General features: G+C 48.9%; 1 protein-coding gene across 2 annotated transcripts in view; it reads right to left on the bottom strand.

The window, feature by feature from the left end:
- LOC112059102 (cyclic nucleotide-binding domain-containing protein 2-like) overlaps nucleotides 1-24,275 on the bottom strand; it is a 140,870-nt gene extending 116,595 nt beyond the window's left edge. For both annotated transcript variants that reach the window (XM_042841902.2, XM_042841903.2), the window contains exon 1: nucleotides 23,901-24,275. In XM_042841902.2, the coding sequence (XP_042697836.2) occupies nucleotides 23,901-24,064 (164 nt within the window). In that variant the 5' untranslated portion in view covers nucleotides 24,065-24,275. The remainder of the gene's footprint in view (nucleotides 1-23,900) is intronic.
- Between the last annotated feature and the right edge of the window lie 828 nt (nucleotides 24,276-25,103).

The raw sequence follows: 25,103 nt of genomic DNA, 5'->3' as shown, positions 1-25,103 counted from the left end.
GTAATCAGGGTGCCAGTCACCTCCCACTATCTTTGGAGGGGCATTGAGTTCTTTGTTAAATTGAGCAATATGACCGCCCTATAAATAGGGTCCGGGTCTCTGCCCACTTGCTCATTTGGCTTTACGCCGTGCTCTGCCCCACTAGTCAGTGTGACAACCCTGTAATTAGGGTCCATGTCACAAGTCTCTCTAGAATGGGACATATCGAGCTCTTTGGTATTTTGACAGCTTGACCTTCCTGTAATTCAGGTTATGGTCTCTCCTATTTGGCTAATGCCAGCGACCACCCTGTAACCAGGGTACAGGTTGCATTTCGCTTCTGAAAATGGGAGCTTAGAATCGTTTCCGTAACATGGGCAGCTTGACCTCCCTGTAACTAGGGTTTGCGTCTCCGAGGCCCTTTGGGTCTCGGTTAGCTGGTTAGTGAGTGTGACTGCCCTGTAATCAGGGTGCCAGTCACCTCCCCCTGTCCTTGGAGGGGCATTGAGCTCTTTGTTAAAGTGAGCAATGTGACCGCCCTGTAACTAGGGTCCGAGTCTCTGCCCTCTTGCTCATTTGGCTTTACGCCGTGCTCTGCCCCATTAGTCAGCGTGACAACCCTGTAATTAGGGTCTATGTCACAAGTCTCTCTAGAATGGGACATATCGAGCTCTTTGGTACTTTGATAGCTTGACCTTCCTGTAATTCAGGTTATGGTCTCTCCTATTTGGCTAATGCCAGCGACCACCCTGTAATCAGGGTACAGGTTGCATCTCACTTTCGAAATCTGGGGGATTAGAATCATTTCCGTTACGTGGGCAGCTTGACCTCCCTGTAACTAGGGTTTGCGTCTCTGAGGCCCTTTGGGTCTCTTGGCCTCGTGCTGTCTTCACAGCCTGCTGCCAACGACCGCCCTGTAATCAGGGATCGGGTCTTTGCCCTCTAGTCTCTTGGCACTAGGCCAAATGCAACCACTGCCCTGAATGAGCACCCTGTAAACAGGGTACAGGTCTCATCAGCTACTATTTATGGTGCCCCCATGAGACTGTGTCCAGAGTTCCGGCCCTTCAAGCAGCGCTTCCAACTTGCCTGGAATTCTGCAGACACGTCTCCCGCTTTCTACTCACTTCTTGTACTCTTGGAGATCTGACATGCTATTGGTGGTAAGTTCCGAAAGGGAGTGTCCTGTGGCGGTTTTGGACTAAGGCATTCCAGGCAGTATTCCTTGTCACATTGATTTAGGAATCCTTGTCAATTAATTCCTTACCGCCCTTAATCATTTAATTCCTCTTGATTTTGTAGGGAGACTGCCTGGTGAAATAATTGTCAAGGGGAAATCTGGAGATTGTGGCTTTAGAGGAGAATGGGTCCAGTAGTTTTCTCAGCCAGTGCAGCTTGGGAGGAGGGGGATATGCTTGTGGAAGTGTCTGAGGACCGCAAAGAACTGTCTTGGACCTAAATATCCAGACTGTCTGCAGATGCGGAAAAGAACACTGTATCAGTAGTTTACACTGAATTTGCGTGCGGGACATGGCGTTGTCGAAAGCGGTTCTCACTTACACGCCTTGTGCTCCCTCTCTCTGTTTCAGGCATCATGAAGCACAAGTGGAGAAGAAGGAAGTGTCAGGAAAGCCACACACAGAGGAGAAAAGAAGATGGAGGAAAAGGAAAGGAACTCTGGGCACAGTAAGCTCCCTCAAATCAGGCCTCAGGTCATGTAATTAGACTGTATGGGAATCTCGAGCCTTTTAATACCTTGAGCAGCGTGACCGCCCTGTAAGCTGGGTCCCGGTCTGTGCCATTGTGTCCTTTTGACATTCTGCTGCGTTATCTGGCTAGTGTGAGCGACTGCCCTGTAATCAGGGTGCCAGTCACCTCCCACTATCTTTGGAGGGGCATTGAGTTCTTTGTTAAATTGAGCAATATGACCGCCCTATAAATAGGGTCCGGGTCTCTGCCCACTTGCTCATTTGGCTTTACGCCGTGCTCTGCCCCACTAGTCAGTGTGACAACCCTGTAATTAGGGTCCATGTCACAAGTCTCTCTAGAATGGGACATATCGAGCTCTTTGGTATTTTGACAGCTTGACCTTCCTGTAATTCAGGTTATGGTCTCTCCTATTTGGCTAATGCCAGCGACCACCCTGTAACCAGGGTACAGGTTGCATTTCGCCTCTGAAAATGGGAGCTTAGAATCGTTTCCGTAACATGGGCAGCTTGACCTCCCTGTAACTAGGGTTTGCGTCTCCGAGGCCCTTTGGGTCTCGGTTAGCTGGTTAGTGAGTGTGACTGCCCTGTAATCAGGGTGCCAGTCACCTCCCCCTGTCCTTGGAGGGGCATTGAGCTCTTTGTTAAAGTGAGCAATGTGACCGCCCTGTAACTAGGGTCCGAGTCTCTGCCCTCTTGCTCATTTGGCTTTACGCCGTGCTCTGCCCCATTAGTCAGCGTGACAACCCTGTAATTAGGGTCTATGTCACAAGTCTCTCTAGAATGGGACATATCGAGCTCTTTGGTACTTTGATAGCTTGACCTTCCTGTAATTCAGGTTATGGTCTCTCCTATTTGGCTAATGCCAGCGACCACCCTGTAATCAGGGTACAGGTTGCATCTCGCTTTCGAAATCTGGGGGATTAGAATCATTTCCGTTACGTGGGCAGCTTGACCTCCCTGTAACTAGGGTTTGCGTCTCTGAGGCCCTTTGGGTCTCTTGGCCTCGTGCTGTCTTCACAGCCTGCTGCCAACGACCGCCCTGTAATCAGGGATCGGGTCTTTGCCCTCTAGTCTCTTGGCACTAGGCCAAATGCAACCACTGCCCTGAATGAGCACCCTGTAAACAGGGTACAGGTCTCATCAGCTACTATTTATGGTGCCCCCATGAGACTGTGTCCAGAGTTCCGGCCCTTCAAGCAGCGTTTCCAACTTGCCTGGAATTCTGCAGACACGTCTCCCGCTTTCTACTCACTTCTTGTACTCTTGGAGATCTGACATGCTATTGGTGGTAAGTTCCGAAAGGGAGTGTCCTGTGGCGGTTTTGGACTAAGGCATTCCAGGCAGTATTCCTTGTCACATTGATTTAGGAATCCTTGTCAATTAATTCCTTACCGCCCTTAATCATTTAATTCCTCTTGATTTTGTAGGGAGACTGCCTGGTGAAATAATTGTCAAGGGGAAATCTGGAGATTGTGGCTTTAGAGGAGAATGGGTCCAGTAGTTTTCTCAGCCAGTGCAGCTTGGGAGGAGGGGGATATGCTTGTGGAAGTGTCTGAGGACCGCAAAGAACTGTCTTGGACCTAAATATCCAGACTGTCTGCAGATGCGGAAAAGAACACTGTATCAGTAGTTTACACTGAATTTGCGTGCGGGACATGGCGTTGTCGAAAGCGGTTCTCACTTACACGCCTTGTGCTCCCTCTCTCTGTTTCAGGCATCATGAAGCACAAGTGGAGAAGAAGGAAGTGTCAGGAAAGCCACACACAGAGGAGAAAAGAAGATGGAGGAAAAGGAAAGGAACTCTGGGCACAGTAAGCTCCCTCAAATCAGGCCTCAGGTCATGTAATTAGACTGTATGGGAATCTCGAGCCTTTTAATACCTTGAGCAGCGTGACCGCCCTGTAAGCTGGGTCCCGGTCTGTGCCATTGTGTCCTTTTGACATTCTGCTGCGTTATCTGGCTAGTGTGAGCGACTGCCCTGTAATCAGGGTGCCAGTCACCTCCCACTATCTTTGGAGGGGCATTGAGTTCTTTGTTAAATTGAGCAATATGACCGCCCTATAAATAGGGTCCGGGTCTCTGCCCACTTGCTCATTTGGCTTTACGCCGTGCTCTGCCCCACTAGTCAGTGTGACAACCCTGTAATTAGGGTCCATGTCACAAGTCTCTCTAGAATGGGACATATCGAGCTCTTTGGTATTTTGACAGCTTGACCTTCCTGTAATTCAGGTTATGGTCTCTCCTATTTGGCTAATGCCAGCGACCACCCTGTAACCAGGGTACAGGTTGCATTTCGCTTCTGAAAATGGGAGCTTAGAATCGTTTCCGTAACATGGGCAGCTTGACCTCCCTGTAACTAGGGTTTGCGTCTCCGAGGCCCTTTGGGTCTCGGTTAGCTGGTTAGTGAGTGTGACTGCCCTGTAATCAGGGTGCCAGTCACCTCCCCCTGTCCTTGGAGGGGCATTGAGCTCTTTGTTAAAGTGAGCAATGTGACCGCCCTGTAACTAGGGTCCGAGTCTCTGCCCTCTTGCTCATTTGGCTTTACGCCGTGCTCTGCCCCATTAGTCAGCGTGACAACCCTGTAATTAGGGTCTATGTCACAAGTCTCTCTAGAATGGGACATATCGAGCTCTTTGGTACTTTGATAGCTTGACCTTCCTGTAATTCAGGTTATGGTCTCTCCTATTTGGCTAATGCCAGCGACCACCCTGTAATCAGGGTACAGGTTGCATCTCGCTTTCGAAATCTGGGGGATTAGAATCATTTCCGTTACGTGGGCAGCTTGACCTCCCTGTAACTAGGGTTTGCGTCTCTGAGGCCCTTTGGGTCTCTTGGCCTCGTGCTGTCTTCACAGCCTGCTGCCAACGACCGCCCTGTAATCAGGGATCGGGTCTTTGCCCTCTAGTCTCTTGGCACTAGGCCAAATGCAACCACTGCCCTGAATGAGCACCCTGTAAACAGGGTACAGGTCTCATCAGCTACTATTTATGGTGCCCCCATGAGACTGTGTCCAGAGTTCCGGCCCTTCAAGCAGCGCTTCCAACTTGCCTGGAATTCTGCAGACACGTCTCCCGCTTTCTACTCACTTCTTGTACTCTTGGAGATCTGACATGCTATTGGTGGTAAGTTCCGAAAGGGAGTGTCCTGTGGCGGTTTTGGACTAAGGCATTCCAGGCAGTATTCCTTGTCACATTGATTTAGGAATCCTTGTCAATTAATTCCTTACCGCCCTTAATCATTTAATTCCTCTTGATTTTGTAGGGAGACTGCCTGGTGAAATAATTGTCAAGGGGAAATCTGCAGATTGTGGCTTTAGAGGAGAATGGGTCCAGTAGTTTTCTCAGCCAGTGCAGCTTGGGAGGAGGGGGATATGCTTGTGGAAGTGTCTGAGGACCGCAAAGAACTGTCTTGGACCTAAATATCCAGACTGTCTGCAGATGCGGAAAAGAACACTGTATCAGTAGTTTACACTGAATTTGCGTGCGGGACGTGGCGTTGTCGAAAGCGGTTCTCACTTACACGCCTTGTGCTCCCTCTCTCTGTTTCAGGCATCATGAAGCACAAGTGGAGAAGAAGGAAGTGTCAGGAAAGCCACACACAGAGGAGAAAAGAAGATGGAGGAAAAGGAAAGGAACTCTGGGCACAGTAAGCTCCCTCAAATCAGGCCTCAGGTCATGTAATTAGACTGTATGGGAATCTCGAGCCTTTTAATACCTTGAGCAGCGTGACCGCCCTGTAAGCTGGGTCCCGGTCTGTGCCATTGTGTCCTTTTGACATTCTGCTGCGTTATCTGGCTAGTGTGAGCGACTGCCCTGTAATCAGGGTGCCAGTCACCTCCCACTATCTTTGGAGGGGCATTGAGTTCTTTGTTAAATTGAGCAATATGACCGCCCTGTAAGTAGGGTCCGGGTCTCTGCCCACTTGCTCATTTGGCTTTACGCCGTGCTCTGCCCCACTAGTCAGTGTGACAACCCTGTAATTAGGGTCCATGTCACAAGTCTCTCTAGAATGGGACATATCGAGCTCTTTGGTATTTTGACAGCTTGACCTTCCTGTAATTCAGGTTATGGTCTCTCCTATTTGGCTAATGCCAGCGACCACCCTGTAACCAGGGTACAGGTTGCATTTCGCTTCTGAAAATGGGAGCTTAGAATCGTTTCCGTAACATGGGCAGCTTGACCTCCCTGTAACTAGGGTTTGCGTCTCCGAGGCCCTTTGGGTCTCGGTTAGCTGGTTAGTGAGTGTGACTGCCCTGTAATCAGGGTGCCAGTCACCTCCCCCTGTCCTTGGAGGGGCATTGAGCTCTTTGTTAAAGTGAGCAATGTGACCGCCCTGTAACTAGGGTCCGAGTCTCTGCCCTCTTGCTCATTTGGCTTTACGCCGTGCTCTGCCCCATTAGTCAGCGTGACAACCCTGTAATTAGGGTCTATGTCACAAGTCTCTCTAGAATGGGACATATCGAGCTCTTTGGTACTTTGATAGCTTGACCTTCCTGTAATTCAGGTTATGGTCTCTCCTATTTGGCTAATGCCAGCGACCACCCTGTAATCAGGGTACAGATTGCATCTCGCTTTCGAAATCTGGGGGATTAGAATCATTTCCGTTACGTGGGCAGCTTGACCTCCCTGTAACTAGGGTTTGCGTCTCTGAGGCCCTTTGGGTCTCTTGGCCTCGTGCTGTCTTCACAGCCTGCTGCCAACGACCGCCCTGTAATCAGGGATCGGGTCTTTGCCCTCTAGTCTCTTGGCACTAGGCCAAATGCAACCACTGCCCTGAATGAGCACCCTGTAAACAGGGTACAGGTCTCATCAGCTACTATTTATGGTGCCCCCATGAGACTGTGTCCAGAGTTCCGGCCCTTCAAGCAGCGCTTCCAACTTGCCTGGAATTCTGCAGACACGTCTCCCGCTTTCTACTCACTTCTTGTACTCTTGGAGATCTGACATGCTATTGGTGGTAAGTTCCGAAAGGGAGTGTCCTGTGGCGGTTTTGGACTAAGGCATTCCAGGCAGTATTCCTTGTCACATTGATTTAGGAATCCTTGTCAATTAATTCCTTACCGCCCTTAATCATTTAATTCCTCTTGATTTTGTAGGGAGACTGCCTGGTGAAATAATTGTCAAGGGGAAATCTGGAGATTGTGGCTTTAGAGGAGAATGGGTCCAGTAGTTTTCTCAGCCAGTGCAGCTTGGGAGGAGGGGGATATGCTTGTAGAAGTGTCTGAGGACCGCAAAGAACTGTCTTGGACCTAAATATCCAGACTGTCTGCAGATGCGGAAAAGAACACTGTATCAGTAGTTTACACTGAATTTGCGTGCGGGACGTGGCGTTGTCGAAAGCGGTTCTCACTTACACGCCTTGTGCTCCCTCTCTCTGTTTCAGGCATCATGAAGCACAAGTGGAGAAGAAGGAAGTGTCAGGAAAGCCACACACAGAGGAGAAAAGAAGATGGAGGAAAAGGAAAGGAACTCTGGGCACAGTAAGCTCCCTCAAATCAGGCCTCAGGTCATGTAATTAGACTGTATGGGAATCTCGAGCCTTTTAATACCTTGAGCAGCGTGACCGCCCTGTAAGCTGGGTCCCGGTCTGTGCCATTGTGTCCTTTTGACATTCTGCTGCGTTATCTGGCTAGTGTGAGCGACTGCCCTGTAATCAGGGTGCCAGTCACCTCCCACTATCTTTGGAGGGGCATTGAGTTCTTTGTTAAATTGAGCAATATGACCGCCCTGTAAGTAGGGTCCGGGTCTCTGCCCACTTGCTCATTTGGCTTTACGCCGTGCTCTGCCCCACTAGTCAGTGTGACAACCCTGTAATTAGGGTCCATGTCACAAGTCTCTCTAGAATGGGACATATCGAGCTCTTTGGTATTTTGACAGCTTGACCTTCCTGTAATTCAGGTTATGGTCTCTCCTATTTGGCTAATGCCAGCGACCACCCTGTAACCAGGGTACAGGTTGCATTTCGCTTCTGAAAATGGGAGCTTAGAATCGTTTCCGTAACATGGGCAGCTTGACCTCCCTGTAACTAGGGTTTGCGTCTCCGAGGCCCTTTGGGTCTCGGTTAGCTGGTTAGTGAGTGTGACTGCCCTGTAATCAGGGTGCCAGTCACCTCCCCCTGTCCTTGGAGGGGCATTGAGCTCTTTGTTAAAGTGAGCAATGTGACCGCCCTGTAACTAGGGTCCGAGTCTCTGCCCTCTTGCTCATTTGGCTTTACGCCGTGCTCTGCCCCATTAGTCAGCGTGACAACCCTGTAATTAGGGTCTATGTCACAAGTCTCTCTAGAATGGGACATATCGAGCTCTTTGGTACTTTGATAGCTTGACCTTCCTGTAATTCAGGTTATGGTCTCTCCTATTTGGCTAATGCCAGCGACCACCCTGTAATCAGGGTACAGATTGCATCTCGCTTTCGAAATCTGGGGGATTAGAATCATTTCCGTTACGTGGGCAGCTTGACCTCCCTGTAACTAGGGTTTGCGTCTCTGAGGCCCTTTGGGTCTCTTGGCCTCGTGCTGTCTTCACAGCCTGCTGCCAACGACCGCCCTGTAATCAGGGATCGGGTCTTTGCCCTCTAGTCTCTTGGCACTAGGCCAAATGCAACCACTGCCCTGAATGAGCACCCTGTAAACAGGGTACAGGTCTCATCAGCTACTATTTATGGTGCCCCCATGAGACTGTGTCCAGAGTTCCGGCCCTTCAAGCAGCGCTTCCAACTTGCCTGGAATTCTGCAGACACGTCTCCCGCTTTCTACTCACTTCTTGTACTCTTGGAGATCTGACATGCTATTGGTGGTAAGTTCCGAAAGGGAGTGTCCTGTGGCGGTTTTGGACTAAGGCATTCCAGGCAGTATTCCTTGTCACATTGATTTAGGAATCCTTGTCAATTAATTCCTTACCGCCCTTAATCATTTAATTCCTCTTGATTTTGTAGGGAGACTGCCTGGTGAAATAATTGTCAAGGGGAAATCTGGAGATTGTGGCTTTAGAGGAGAATGGGTCCAGTAGTTTTCTCAGCCAGTGCAGCTTGGGAGGAGGGGGATATGCTTGTAGAAGTGTCTGAGGACCGCAAAGAACTGTCTTGGACCTAAATATCCAGACTGTCTGCAGATGCGGAAAAGAACACTGTATCAGTAGTTTACACTGAATTTGCGTGCGGGACGTGGCGTTGTCGAAAGCGGTTCTCACTTACACGCCTTGTGCTCCCTCTCTCTGTTTCAGGCATCATGAAGCACAAGTGGAGAAGAAGGAAGTGTCAGGAAAGCCACACACAGAGGAGAAAAGAAGATGGAGGAAAAGGAAAGGAACTCTGGGCACAGTAAGCTCCCTCAAATCAGGCCTCAGGTCATGTAATTAGACTGTATGGGAATCTCGAGCCTTTTAATACCTTGAGCAGCGTGACCGCCCTGTAAGCTGGGTCCCGGTCTGTGCCATTGTGTCCTTTTGACATTCTGCTGCGTTATCTGGCTAGTGTGAGCGACTGCCCTGTAATCAGGGTGCCAGTCACCTCCCACTATCTTTGGAGGGGCATTGAGTTCTTTGTTAAATTGAGCAATATGACCGCCCTGTAAGTAGGGTCCGGGTCTCTGCCCACTTGCTCATTTGGCTTTACGCCGTGCTCTGCCCCACTAGTCAGTGTGACAACCCTGTAATTAGGGTCCATGTCACAAGTCTCTCTAGAATGGGACATATCGAGCTCTTTGGTATTTTGACAGCTTGACCTTCCTGTAATTCAGGTTATGGTCTCTCCTATTTGGCTAATGCCAGCGACCACCCTGTAACCAGGGTACAGGTTGCATTTCGCTTCTGAAAATGGGAGCTTAGAATCGTTTCCGTAACATGGGCAGCTTGACCTCCCTGTAACTAGGGTTTGCGTCTCCGAGGCCCTTTGGGTCTCGGTTAGCTGGTTAGTGAGTGTGACTGCCCTGTAATCAGGGTGCCAGTCACCTCCCCCTGTCCTTGGAGGGGCATTGAGCTCTTTGTTAAAGTGAGCAATGTGACCGCCCTGTAACTAGGGTCCGAGTCTCTGCCCTCTTGCTCATTTGGCTTTACGCCGTGCTCTGCCCCATTAGTCAGCGTGACAACCCTGTAATTAGGGTCTATGTCACAAGTCTCTCTAGAATGGGACATATCGAGCTCTTTGGTACTTTGATAGCTTGACCTTCCTGTAATTCAGGTTATGGTCTCTCCTATTTGGCTAATGCCAGCGACCACCCTGTAATCAGGGTACAGATTGCATCTCGCTTTCGAAATCTGGGGGATTAGAATCATTTCCGTTACGTGGGCAGCTTGACCTCCCTGTAACTAGGGTTTGCGTCTCTGAGGCCCTTTGGGTCTCTTGGCCTCGTGCTGTCTTCACAGCCTGCTGCCAACGACCGCCCTGTAATCAGGGATCGGGTCTTTGCCCTCTAGTCTCTTGGCACTAGGCCAAATGCAACCACTGCCCTGAATGAGCACCCTGTAAACAGGGTACAGGTCTCATCAGCTACTATTTATGGTGCCCCCATGAGACTGTGTCCAGAGTTCCGGCCCTTCAAGCAGCGCTTCCAACTTGCCTGGAATTCTGCAGACACGTCTCCCGCTTTCTACTCACTTCTTGTACTCTTGGAGATCTGACATGCTATTGGTGGTAAGTTCCGAAAGGGAGTGTCCTGTGGCGGTTTTGGACTAAGGCATTCCAGGCAGTATTCCTTGTCACATTGATTTAGGAATCCTTGTCAATTAATTCCTTACCGCCCTTAATCATTTAATTCCTCTTGATTTTGTAGGGAGACTGCCTGGTGAAATAATTGTCAAGGGGAAATCTGCAGATTGTGGCTTTAGAGGAGAATGGGTCCAGTAGTTTTCTCAGCCAGTGCAGCTTGGGAGGAGGGGGATATGCTTGTGGAAGTGTCTGAGGACCGCAAAGAACTGTCTTGGACCTAAATATCCAGACTGTCTGCAGATGCGGAAAAGAACACTGTATCAGTAGTTTACACTGAATTTGCGTGCGGGACGTGGCGTTGTCGAAAGCGGTTCTCACTTACACGCCTTGTGCTCCCTCTCTCTGTTTCAGGCATCATGAAGCACAAGTGGAGAAGAAGGAAGTGTCAGGAAAGCCACACACAGAGGAGAAAAGAAGATGGAGGAAAAGGAAAGGAACTCTGGGCACAGTAAGCTCCCTCAAATCAGGCCTCAGGTCATGTAATTAGACTGTATGGGAATCTCGAGCCTTTTAATACCTTGAGCAGCGTGACCGCCCTGTAAGCTGGGTCCCGGTCTGTGCCATTGTGTCCTTTTGACATTCTGCTGCGTTATCTGGCTAGTGTGAGCGACTGCCCTGTAATCAGGGTGCCAGTCACCTCCCACTATCTTTGGAGGGGCATTGAGTTCTTTGTTAAATTGAGCAATATGACCGCCCTGTAAGTAGGGTCCGGGTCTCTGCCCACTTGCTCATTTGGCTTTACGCCGTGCTCTGCCCCACTAGTCAGTGTGACAACCCTGTAATTAGGGTCCATGTCACAAGTCTCTCTAGAATGGGACATATCGAGCTCTTTGGTATTTTGACAGCTTGACCTTCCTGTAATTCAGGTTATGGTCTCTCCTATTTGGCTAATGCCAGCGACCACCCTGTAACCAGGGTACAGGTTGCATTTCGCTTCTGAAAATGGGAGCTTAGAATCGTTTCCGTAACATGGGCAGCTTGACCTCCCTGTAACTAGGGTTTGCGTCTCCGAGGCCCTTTGGGTCTCGGTTAGCTGGTTAGTGAGTGTGACTGCCCTGTAATCAGGGTGCCAGTCACCTCCCCCTGTCCTTGGAGGGGCATTGAGCTCTTTGTTAAAGTGAGCAATGTGACCGCCCTGTAACTAGGGTCCGAGTCTCTGCCCTCTTGCTCATTTGGCTTTACGCCGTGCTCTGCCCCATTAGTCAGCGTGACAACCCTGTAATTAGGGTCTATGTCACAAGTCTCTCTAGAATGGGACATATCGAGCTCTTTGGTACTTTGATAGCTTGACCTTCCTGTAATTCAGGTTATGGTCTCTCCTATTTGGCTAATGCCAGCGACCACCCTGTAATCAGGGTACAGATTGCATCTCGCTTTCGAAATCTGGGGGATTAGAATCATTTCCGTTACGTGGGCAGCTTGACCTCCCTGTAACTAGGGTTTGCGTCTCTGAGGCCCTTTGGGTCTCTTGGCCTCGTGCTGTCTTCACAGCCTGCTGCCAACGACCGCCCTGTAATCAGGGATCGGGTCTTTGCCCTCTAGTCTCTTGGCACTAGGCCAAATGCAACCACTGCCCTGAATGAGCACCCTGTAAACAGGGTACAGGTCTCATCAGCTACTATTTATGGTGCCCCCATGAGACTGTGTCCAGAGTTCCGGCCCTTCAAGCAGCGCTTCCAACTTGCCTGGAATTCTGCAGACACGTCTCCCGCTTTCTACTCACTTCTTGTACTCTTGGAGATCTGACATGCTATTGGTGGTAAGTTCCGAAAGGGAGTGTCCTGTGGCGGTTTTGGACTAAGGCATTCCAGGCAGTATTCCTTGTCACATTGATTTAGGAATCCTTGTCAATTAATTCCTTACCGCCCTTAATCATTTAATTCCTCTTGATTTTGTAGGGAGACTGCCTGGTGAAATAATTGTCAAGGGGAAATCTGGAGATTGTGGCTTTAGAGGAGAATGGGTCCAGTAGTTTTCTCAGCCAGTGCAGCTTGGGAGGAGGGGGATATGCTTGTAGAAGTGTCTGAGGACTGCAAAGAACTGTCTTGGACCTAAATATCCAGACTGTCTGCAGATGCGGAAAAGAACACTGTATCAGTAGTTTACACTGAATTTGCGTGCGGGACGTGGCGTTGTCGAAAGCGGTTCTCACTTACACGCCTTGTGCTCCCTCTCTCTGTTTCAGGCATCATGAAGCACAAGTGGAGAAGAAGGAAGTGTCAGGAAAGCCACACACAGAGGAGAAAAGAAGATGGAGGAAAAGGAAAGGAACTCTGGGCACAGTAAGCTCCCTCAAATCAGGCCTCAGGTCATGTAATTAGACTGTATGGGAATCTCGAGCCTTTTAATACCTTGAGCAGCGTGACCGCCCTGTAAGCTGGGTCCCGGTCTGTGCCATTGTGTCCTTTTGACATTCTGCTGCGTTATCTGGCTAGTGTGAGCGACTGCCCTGTAATCAGGGTGCCAGTCACCTCCCACTATCTTTGGAGGGGCATTGAGTTCTTTGTTAAATTGAGCAATATGACCGCCCTGTAAGTAGGGTCCGGGTCTCTGCCCACTTGCTCATTTGGCTTTACGCCGTGCTCTGCCCCACTAGTCAGTGTGACAACCCTGTAATTAGGGTCCATGTCACAAGTCTCTCTAGAATGGGACATATCGAGCTCTTTGGTATTTTGACAGCTTGACCTTCCTGTAATTCAGGTTATGGTCTCTCCTATTTGGCTAATGCCAGCGACCACCCTGTAACCAGGGTACAGGTTGCATTTCGCTTCTGAAAATGGGAGCTTAGAATCGTTTCCGTAACATGGGCAGCTTGACCTCCCTGTAACTAGGGTTTGCGTCTCCGAGGCCCTTTGGGTCTCGGTTAGCTGGTTAGTGAGTGTGACTGCCCTGTAATCAGGGTGCCAGTCACCTCCCCCTGTCCTTGGAGGGGCATTGAGCTCTTTGTTAAAGTGAGCAATGTGACCGCCCTGTAACTAGGGTCCGAGTCTCTGCCCTCTTGCTCATTTGGCTTTACGCCGTGCTCTGCCCCATTAGTCAGCGTGACAACCCTGTAATTAGGGTCTATGTCACAAGTCTCTCTAGAATGGGACATATCGAGCTCTTTGGTACTTTGATAGCTTGACCTTCCTGTAATTCAGGTTATGGTCTCTCCTATTTGGCTAATGCCAGCGACCACCCTGTAATCAGGGTACAGATTGCATCTCGCTTTCGAAATCTGGGGGATTAGAATCATTTCCGTTACGTGGGCAGCTTGACCTCCCTGTAACTAGGGTTTGCGTCTCTGAGGCCCTTTGGGTCTCTTGGCCTCGTGCTGTCTTCACAGCCTGCTGCCAACGACCGCCCTGTAATCAGGGATCGGGTCTTTGCCCTCTAGTCTCTTGGCACTAGGCCAAATGCAACCACTGCCCTGAATGAGCACCCTGTAAACAGGGTACAGGTCTCATCAGCTACTATTTATGGTGCCCCCATGAGACTGTGTCCAGAGTTCCGGCCCTTCAAGCAGCGCTTCCAACTTGCCTGGAATTCTGCAGACACGTCTCCCGCTTTCTACTCACTTCTTGTACTCTTGGAGATCTGACATGCTATTGGTGGTAAGTTCCGAAAGGGAGTGTCCTGTGGCGGTTTTGGACTAAGGCATTCCAGGCAGTATTCCTTGTCACATTGATTTAGGAATCCTTGTCAATTAATTCCTTACCGCCCTTAATCATTTAATTCCTCTTGATTTTGTAGGGAGACTGCCTGGTGAAATAATTGTCAAGGGGAAATCTGGAGATTGTGGCTTTAGAGGAGAATGGGTCCAGTAGTTTTCTCAGCCAGTGCAGCTTGGGAGGAGGGGGATATGCTTGTAGAAGTGTCTGAGGACTGCAAAGAACTGTCTTGGACCTAAATATCCAGACTGTCTGCAGATGCGGAAAAGAACACTGTATCAGTAGTTTACACTGAATTTGCGTGTGGGACGTGGCGTTGTCGAAAGCGGTTCTCACTTACACGCCTTGTGCTCCCTCTCTCTGTTTCAGGCATCATGAAGCACAAGTGGAGAAGAAGGAAGTGTCAGTACCAAGGTGTAACTGTGAATCTGAAATGCATAGTCCTTAAACACACAAGTTCTCTAGAATCATAGCTTCCTTTTAATAAAGCATCATTTCCTACTGGAAGTGCAAAGATGTCACTTAGGGGAAGGTATATATTTGAATCCTCCACTCACCCCCATTAACTCTTCAAATAAAGTTAAGGTTCACAAAATTAACATTTACTCCAGGTAACGCCTAACTTGTGTATTGCTTACACATTTCTAAAAGGAAGCAAACAAAACTAAATGTTCTGGCAACTGGCAATTACTTTCCGCACTTCACAACTTTCAAACACCTACTCTACTTAAACGGTCACACCAACCAAAGTGTACCAGACATTCAATATTAACTTTGCACCTATTGTGTCAGAAGTTAGATTGTTTTTAGTAGTTGTGTCCATTGGTGGAAGTGGCAATAGTGGTGTTTTAATAGTCTTTTACGCTTATTGAATACAGAGGATGATGATGTGGATGTTTTAGGTAGGTATTTTTCTGTTAAGTCTTGGTATTTGGGTAGAGATGCAGTATTTTGTGATTATGATTGTTTTTCTGGTATTGGTTTAGTGTGAATTGTTGGCAATTTTAGATGTTTTTGTATACGTACATTAGTAGATGTATTTAGAGGGCAAAGCTGAGGTTGCCTGTTTGGTGCAATTTGATTGGTGTGAAAGTTAATTTCGGGTAGGTGTTTGAAAGCACTGAGGTTTGAATTTTTAGCTCAACAGGGATGCGGGACCCACCTGGCTACCTCCGTTCTTACTGTCATTCCTAATTCCAAAATCTTGGATGAACGTGACCAGGCAGAATAAAGATATCTCCAGAGACTTTCAAGAGGGTAGCATTTCTGCAGCTTTAGGGGATCCCTTAAACCTTATTGAGCTTTTCAAAGTGTAATAATTTTGGAAAACTTCTACTTCTGCCACTTAAGTGTTGAACAATGACCTGTAATAAAGGATTTACACTGGTAGTTAATTCTGTTCTGTATTTAAGATGATTTTGCTAAAATCGCCACTTTATGATGTGTGAAATGAATTAACTAGCTCTGATTATATGTATTTGATAATAGTTTGATAACTACTCCATGTTAAATGCATGGATTGAATTTTGATTGTCATATCAGATTGCTTTGCTTTCTGTAACTCCTTATTTATTAATGTATTTATTACTATTTATGTAATTCAATTAATAAAATGTATACATTCAAGTATAGTCTCAGTTCTTTCTTTGGCTAAACAAAAAGGAATCTGATAAACTTGTGAAGAATTTTGGTATTGTTACGTTTAATTTAATTAACATCTTTTTACCCTTTTTATGCGGTCGTTGGAAGTAACTACCCTGTAGTGGTGCAAGTTTGATTTTTCTCTTGGATCACACGTTTTGGGCAGACTGCAGTGTGATCTTGAGGATGAAGATCGCACTGCCACTTAGGTGCATAAGGTTGCCCTCCTAGAGCTTCTAAGGTGCACAAGAATAGGCCTTTGTTTGGTTCCTTCACTGTTCACAGGCTTATAGATTGCTTGAGATCTGCAGGCCCTAGAGCTCACTTCCTGAGCACAATATATGATTGTGGCTATGATAAGATTGGACTAAAACTAGCAAGGTCCCCTGGTTTCTGCACCTTTCCCGTTCAGACATTTTTTTAAAAGTAGGTTAATGTAATATTTTTATATTTAATTCAATCTCAAGTTTCTCAGAAATTTACTTTTACGGTGCACTAAATTTTCAATATGCTAATACATGTGAGATAGTGTGGTCTAGTGGTTAAGAGCACTGGCCTGGGATTCAGGCAGCCTGGTTTCTATTCCTGGCTCTGCTGCTGGGTCACTGGCTGTCCTTGGGTCACTTGGTGGTCACTTCGCCTCCCTGTGCCAGTGTCCCCCTCCATTTAAAAAAAAGTGGGGAAGGGGAGATGACCTCATTTGTAAAGTGTTTTGAGACCTACTGAAGAAAAGCACTAAACAGATTTTTTTTTTTACTACAAATGAGATTCTATAGGGGTGGTAGAGAACTAGAGATTAACTTTGATAGGGTACGTGAAGATATAATTCACTATGTAGGCATTAATTTTGCTAATGCTGTGAAGAAAACTGTCTTGTGAATAATGAATTGAAACAGCCTCTCTCTTTGCATTTGTTAATTCATTTCTCCTATACCAGATGCTTTTTGTTCCATTGAAATATGCATGGGAATGTGCTTTTTATTTATTACCCTTGCCCTATGATTTATTATTCAAAAGTGGGCAACTTGGAAAGCAAATACTCAATATTAGGTAATTGTTCGCCTGGTGTAGAAAAAGCACGTGAACAAAGTCTAAGTGTACAGCAGCGGCAGTTACACTAGGGGAACTCCATGACTTCAATAGTCGTCTTTTCTCTGTTTACAGGCACTCTCGCCCCTTTCCCCCTTCACTTAAACCCAATTCAGAGCCAGCTGACAAGTCACAGGTGCACTGGCTTCTTCCTTCTTACAGGATGAATGGCACGCTATGAGAGACCTGAAACCTGATGGTATGATGATGAGAGCTCTAATTCAGCAACGTACCATTCTAGCATACCTCAACCCCGGTCATCATGCGTACCTGGAAAAAGAAAGATCTGCCAGGACTGACTATTCAATAGAATAGGTTGCTGCTAGCTAACCTGGTATAAAGTTGGCTAAACCTCTCAAAGACTGCGTTGGTGCGGGTTGCATTTCCACTGAATAATTACCATACATTCTGCCTATTTAAAAATTATCTTCCTTGCTCTTTGATTTGTCTCTGATGGTCTTATTGTTTAAAACTATTGTGTTGTGTTGCTCTCCACTGCTAATTAGCGGAGCTTGTTAGAAAAAAACAATTGCCAGAGTTTGCGCTTTTGTTGAAATTGAAACACACTGCAGGACTGTGTCAATTCTGACAGAATCCAGCAGAAACCAAGCATGTTTCCGATGGAACTTTGCCAGCCAGGCAGAATTCCATCAGAAACTTGCTTGGCTTCCTGACAGCTCAGCTGCCTGGCTCCTTGATAGACCATGTGGCACGCTGCTGGGGAAGCCGGGTTTCCAGGCTCCCAGCTCTTCAGCTGCCTGCCTGGTGGGCTGATGGGAAGCTGGGAGCCTAAAAGTTGCGGGACCCCCAGCTGCCAGGCTCGTGACTCCTCGCCAGGTAGGACTCTTAGAGTCCCTGGCTCCAGGACAGCCCACCAGGTGTGCTACCGTGGAGCTAGGTCTTGTAAGGCTCCAAGGGTCTCCAGCTCTGGGGCAGCCTATAAGGCTGCTTTAGAGCTCAGTGGAGATCAGCAATTCCATTTCACAGAGAATTTCAAAATTTTTGAATATGATTCCAAATCAGAATGAAATCTGATTTTGAAATAGCAAAATCCTCTACAAAATAGAATTACCGTTCTCCCCCCAGCTCTTTCCGACTGTGATACTAGTGGAGCCTTGTAATGAATGCAGCCCTGTTTTACCGCTTCCCCCATCTTTCCCCCTATTATCTTTCTCCTTTCATCCCCGTGGAAACAAATATTTCCCTTTCCTATATTCTTCCGGTGTGTGTGTGTGTGTGTGTGTGTGTGTGTGTGTGTTCACTCTGGAGGGTTTGGAACAGATGCCCCTGGGGTAGAAGGATCTTTCCTTGCTGCGTTCCTGCCCGGCCCTTTTCTTGGTCAGAGCTGCCTGCAGAGCAGACTCCATCTTGGCCATGAGGGCGCTAAAGTTACATAAACAAATCTACATATGTCCTCTGCAAACACTTATTCCCGACTATCTACTGGGATTATTATCGCTAAAGATTCAAACACACATACAAACCCTATATGTTCTATTTCTTCAGGGGGAATAAAGAACAGAATTTCCATGTAACTCTAGAATGGTTTAAAGTTAAAGGTACTGGGTTTTGACATTTGGTCTCTTGTAGATAGAATTGTAAAATTACAAGCTCTTTATTTTTGTGTACTATAAAACACATCCATATAATTAAATCAAGGTTGAAAGTGCTTTGCCTAGAAGATTAATTTAAACCTCTAGATAAAAAGAAGAACCTCGAGGACTCAATATACTGATGTGTAGCTAGCACCTCAGCACATTACAGTGTGCAGGTCATTTCCTTTCTGATGCCTGTGCAGGGGATGTCTCTTTACACTAGAAGCTTTTGCTGTATCTTTTGGCTATACTGGCCCAGCTCCTCCAAGGTACATAGCCATTATGGGAGTGAGGGGCCCAAACATCTTTGAGGATCTGGGTCGCTATCTCCTGGTTTTTCTTTCCTGTCAATGGAGTCGGGCTGTGCAAATGGGAAGTCACTGCCTAAGGCTGGGAGTGGCCCAACTCCTCCCTGGGCTGGTGGTGGGCTCTGCCAAAGAGCCTGGGGTGGCTCCGTGCTGGTGGGGATGAGGGAAGCCATGGTGGGCTTGGTGCTAAAGCCTGAGCAGCAGGGATGGGGCTAAGCTTGGCACAGTGTGGAAGCAGGTGCAGCCAGGCTCCATGCACTGCTGAGGGACAGCAGGGGATGGTTTGCTTCCCCCTGCCCCATAGAAAGAGGCCAGGGCAGGCTCAGTGCGGGGGCTGAGGCGGCACAATCCGGGGCGGGGCTTAGGAGCAGAGGGCCACGTACCCAGGCGGGGGCCTGGTCTTCAAAATTCTGACACTGCTCCAGGCCCTCAGGGAAATGGGGGCTCAATGGGGAGAAGCGGCACTAGGAGCTGCCCACAGCCAGTAGAACCTTGCAGGAGGCCCTGCTACCCCGGGAGCATCAGAATGGTTGGGACCAAATGAAGCAAGCACCTCAGAGGTGAAGGGTTCGGACCAGGCTTCCACATGGTGGCATGAGAGGGACACGCCAGTGTGGCCGCCCAATGCGCTCTGATTGGCCTCCAGGAGTATTCGGCAGTATCCCACAATGCCTGTTCTAGCCACTCTGCTCATCACTTCGAACTCTACTGCCCTGGCCTCAGGTGACCAACCGTCAGACCCGCCCTTTATTCCCTGGGAATTTTAAAAATCCCTTTCCTGTTTGCTCATCCAGGTGTGGAGTGCTATCAGCGAATCTTTCCAGGTGACCATGCCTCCACGCTCCAAACGAGCCCCAGCATGGAGCAATGGTGAGTTGCTGGACCTCATCAGTGTTTAGGGGGAGGAAGCTGTCCAGTCCCAGCTGCGCTCCAGCCGTAGAAATAACTATACCTTCAGGCAGATAACAAGGGCCATGATGGAAAGGGGTCCATGACCAGGACACACTGCAGTGCAGGATTAAAGTGAAGGAGCTACAGCATGCCTACCACAAAGCCCACGAGGCAAACCGCCGCTCCAATGCTGTCCCCATGACCTGCCATTTCTACAAGAGCTGGACGCGATACTTGGGGGTGACCTCACCTCCACTCCAAGCACCACCATGGACACTTCAGAGCGGGGGGAGGAGGAGGAAAGCATGAGTGAGGGTGCTGGGGCGGGGGGAGACACCCCGGAATCCCTGGAGGCATGCAGCCAGGAGCTCTTCTCAAGCCAGGAGGAAGGTAGCCAGTCGCAGCAGCCAGTACTTGGTGGAGGACAAACAGAAGAGCAGGTTCCCAGTAAGCGGCTTTTTTTTTTTTTCTGAAAAAAAAATTTTTCAGGAAGGAATTTTTTCGGTGTGGGCTCTTTGGGAGAGGAGGGTTAGGGCTGCATGCATGCCTAGATGCGGAATAGCGCATTGATGTGGTCTATCACATCGCGGTAATCGGCCTCGGTAATCTCTTTGAAAGTCTCATCCAGAATGTGGGCAATGCGCTTGCGCAGGTTTATTGGGAGAGCCACCGTGGTCCTTGTCCCAGTCACGGTAACGTGTCCACGCCACTGTGCCGCAAGGGGCAGGGGGACCATTGCTGCACACAGGCAAGCTTCATATGGGCCAGGGCAGAAGCCGCATTGCAGTAAAAGACCCTCCCTTGCTTCCCAGGTCACCCTCAGCAGCGAGATATCGTCCAGGATAAACTTCTGTGGAAAATGTTGGGACAGTGTTCCATGTAGGTGCCCCCTGCAGCTGTTGGCTCTCCCCAAGGCACAGAAACCCAGAGGACAGTACAGCCCTGAAACAATCAGTCCCCCCTTACTCACCATTTTAGGGCTCCCGTGGGTTATGTGTACTCTCTTTGGGATGGGAAAATTATGCTATTGTGTAGACTGTGTGTGCCCTCCTTAAGTGCGGGGGAATCATTACTCTGTCTGGTATAAACAACGCTGCCTCTGTTAAATGTTGCATTTTGCCTTTACAGACGCAACCTTGAGTTCTTAGCCGTCCGTGTTATCACCAGCTGAGAGACTGCAAAAACTCCAGAAGAGACCACGAAAAAGCAAAGAAGACATGCTGCGCAAAGTGATGCATCAATCTCTTACAGAGAATCAAAAAGCGCAGGAGTGGAGGGAGAGTGAAGCAGGATCTGCAAGGAAAACGCATCACACCGGAAGCAAAGCACGGATTGGCTGATAAGCAGCATGAAGCACCAAGCGGACTCTATCCAGGCGCTTGTAGCCATGCAGGCGGAGCACTAACGCGCCCGCCGCTCCACCCCCCGCAACCCTTGTCCCAAAACTCTTTCCCTTGTGCCCCCATGTTCCCTCCAACCCACTTTCCCCAACATCCGGGTTCTTACCGCCACCAGCTGCCTCCAACACCTGTATCTTCACCAACCAGCCCCGAGAACTACGACCCTTACCCTCTGCACTCAACCCCCATCACCATGCAGTATAGCCATCCTGAAGTGCAGCACTCATTGCACAGCACTCCAGACAGGACATACGCAAATCTATGATTGTACCATTCCCCACCCCACCCCCTTGCCCTTTCTGATTTCCAAACAGTTGTGTTTCTTTCATTCAATAAATGAATTTTCTGTTCAATAAATGGATTTTTTGGCTTTGAAAACATTCTTTATTATTGCATAAAGTAAAAGATACCTTAAAAGATACCTTAGCCCAGGAAAGAAAGAGGCACTGCAAATCAGCTTAGCGAACACAGATTCCTACTGACATTGTAATCACTGCACTTCACTCCTGTGCAGGGCACCAGACATTACTGCTGGTTTTCAGCCTCAAATTGCTCCCTCAAGGCATCCCTAATCCTTGCAGCCCTGTGCTGGCCCCTCTAATAGCCTTGCCCTCTGGCTGTGCAAATTCAGCCTCCAGGTGTGGAACATCGGAGGTCCATGCCTGACTGAATCTTTCACCCTTCCCTTCACAAATATTATGGAGGGTACAACACGCGGATATAACCAGGGGGATGCTGTTTTCGGCCAAGTCCAGCTTCCCATACAGAGATCACCAGCGGCCCTTTAAACGGCCAAAAGCACACTCCAGTCATTCGGCACTGGCCCAGCCTGTAGTTGAACCGTTCCTTGCTGCTGTCAAGGCTCCCTGTGTAGGGTTTCATGAGCCACGGCATTAACGGGTAAGCGGGGTCTCCAAGGATCACAATGAGCATTTCGACTTCCCCTACCATGATCTTCCACTCTGGGAAAAAAGTCCCGGCCTGCAGTTTCCTGAACAGGCCAGTGTTCCGAAAGATGCGTGCATCATGCACCTTTCCGGTCCAGCCTGCGTTAATGTCAATGAAACGCCCATGGTGATCCACAAGCGCCTGGAGAACCATAGAGAAATACCCCTTCCAATTAACATACTCGGATGCTAGGTGGGGTGGTGCCAGAATAGGAATATGCGTCCCATCTATCGCCCCTCCACAGTTAGGGAAACCCATTTGTGCAAAGCCATCCACAATGTCCTGCATGTTACCCGGAGTCACGGTTCTTCTGAGCAGGATGCGATTAATGGCCCTGCAAACTTGCATCAACACGATTCCAACTGTCGACTTTCCCACTCCAAACTGGTCCGCGACTGATCGGTAGCTGTCTGGAGTTGCCAACTTCCAGATTGCAATAGCCACCCGCTTCTCCACCGGCAGGGCAGCTCTCAATCTCGTGTCCTTGCGCCGCAGGGTGGGGGCGAGCTCCTCACACAGTCCCACGAAAGTGGCTTTTCTCATCCAAAAGTTCTGCAGCCACTGCTTGTCATCCCAGACTTGCATGACAATGTGATCCCACCACTCAGTGCTTGTTTCCCGAGCCCAAAAGTGGCGTTCCATGGTGCTGAGCATGTCCGTGAATGCCACAAGCAATTTTGTGTCGTACGCATTACACGACTCGCTATCATCGTCGGACTCCTCACTGTCACTTTGGATCTTAAGGAATAGCTCGACTGCCAAACGTGACGTGCTGGTGAGACTCATCAGCATACTCCTCAGCAGTTCGGGCTCCATTTCCCGCAGACCGAAACGGAACACAGATCGCGCTGCACAGAAACCATTGAAAGATGGAGCCAAATGTGGATGGAAACACAGGGATTGCTGGGATGCGAAGTGATGCATCATGGGGCGTTGGGACAGGACCCAGAAAGCCCCGCACCCCCCACCCCCTTCCCACAACCCACGGCGCCAGAATGGGAAGAGGTGCTCTGTGGGATAGCTGCCCATAATGCACCGCTCCCAATGCCGCTGGAAGTGCCGCAAATGTGGCCATGACAGTGCGCTGGCAGCTGTCAGTGTGGACAGACTGCAGCGCTTTCCCTACTCAGCTCTACGAAGACAAGTTTAACTCTCAGCGCTGTACAGCTGCAAGTGTAGTCAAGTCCTGAGACCTGATTATCAGTGATTTCAGCTGTAGTGGTCACTTAACAAAACAAAAGACTCTCTATGGAGCCTAATCAGCTCTGTCTTTAAACAGTAGAGAGGGGCAGGTCAAATAGTACTTGTGACTCAGGCAGACCATCAAGCAAAACACCTGGCTCCACCCTCTCTCAATGCCCTCAATCAGCACAGGCTAAGTACAGTTCTATTGCCCTTTCCTCATACAATAAGAATAAAAACATTTCATTACCCCCGCCCTCATTCAAGTGATTTGTAACCCAACCCCAGCCAAAATGTATCACTTGGGCAATGCAGCTCTGTTTGCTGGATACCTAGGTAGATTAGGTGTGAATGTAAATACAATCTGGTCCTGAAGCCTTTGCCCCCAGCCCCAGCTCATCACTAGCTGTCAGGGAGAGCTCATTTAGACTTTGCTTACAAATCATCATTTAAAATGATTAGGCTGGCCAACATCACCCAAATGAATGCACTGACATTGTTGTAAAAAACAACAGCTGTATAAGGAAGCTAGTCTGAACATAGGTTCCTACTTTTCAAATCTATTATACTTTTTCAGATACACGTATTTTATCATACACTGTATATGCTTTTAAAGTGTGTATTAGTTTCAATTTCAATTCAAATTTCCAAGCAATCACTAAATTAGCAACACTGCAGTAACTAAAAGTTCATAAAAGGGGGCGGGGGTCTAGGGAAATCCCTGGGGCAGGCCCGGCTGCTGGCCCTGGGACCCAGAGCGACTAGGAGCCCTGCCCCCCCAGGACCCTCCACCACCCGACCCCACGCACCTTTTCCGCCACAAGGTCAGTCCGCAGAGATGCGCCAGGGCTCGGGCCGCCCTGCGGAAGCGCCGCCCCGGCTCGCCAGCTCCCTGCGAGCGCCAGGCACAGCTGAGCCCAGCCGTCCCGCGCAGCGCACGGGCAGCGCCTCCCTGCCCCGGCCCGGAGGCCATAAGCGCCGCTTCCGTGCCGGTGTCTGGGCGGGCTCGGGCCCCCGCTCCGCGCCTGGCGGTGCCCGGCCACGCACTGGCTGTCCAGTCCCGTCCGGGCTGGGTTAGCTGCGGGCGTTGGGTTAGCACCTGGGAAACGCTCTACGCGCCTGTTAATTCATCACAAGCACCTCGGCCACGTTACACAGTGGCTGTGCTAGGGAACCACACCCCGCAGGCTTGCCACTCGCCTTCCCCGCCCCTGCCTGGCACTTTAATATCCCGCCTCTTACATACGGGAAACTGAGGCACGGAGAAGGAACCTGCCCAAGCTCCCCACCGAGTCAGTGCAGAGCAGGGAACAGAACCCAGCCAGCCTATCTCCTTGCCTTCAGCCTCAGCACCTGTGCTGCCCCAGCTGTCAAGATTTGGTTTGTATCATGTAGTCATATAAACCATGCTGGGCCTGCCCATACAGGCTCACTGCACAGATCAGTGTGAATGATCAAGACAAATTGCCAAAGTGAAGAGGTGTTTAGGTTCACAGGAGGAAATTGCTTCTAATTAGACCTTGAGTATGTCATCCCTAAGCACAGGTAGCTCCCTTTGACTTTGGTATGTGCAGGGAAAAGATTCCCATAAACTTCAATAGGAGTTGAATTGGATTTTAATATTAAAGAGTTTGAGTCTTATTTGGATAACACCATAAACATTCATGGCTCCATACAAAACTCAGGGAGTCTACTTCTATCTATCCCTCCAGCTTCTCCACACTGCCTTGCACCTTATATAGTCATCTACAGATATGCACAGTGGGTGTAAGACACTATCATTTTGATCGGTTTGCATTTTACATTCACTTTGCACAGAGATGTAAATGACTGCACAAAGAACAAAACAGTGGAGAATCAGGCCCCAAATCTTTCACCCAGCTTTGCTGGTGGTGATTATGATGATGGAAAGAAAAACAGTTGATCCTATTTTACTCACCTGTTAAAAAAAAAAAAAAAGGAGAGAAAACATACATATAGGAAAATACTAACTTTACACTTAGGAGCATTTC

Source organism: Chrysemys picta, chromosome 5, assembly GCF_011386835.1.
Source record: "Chrysemys picta bellii isolate R12L10 chromosome 5, ASM1138683v2, whole genome shotgun sequence".
Taxonomy (NCBI): domain Eukaryota; kingdom Metazoa; phylum Chordata; order Testudines; family Emydidae; genus Chrysemys; species Chrysemys picta.
The sequence above is the reverse complement of the archived record's forward strand: the minus strand, read 5'-3'. Positions and strand labels throughout refer to the sequence as shown.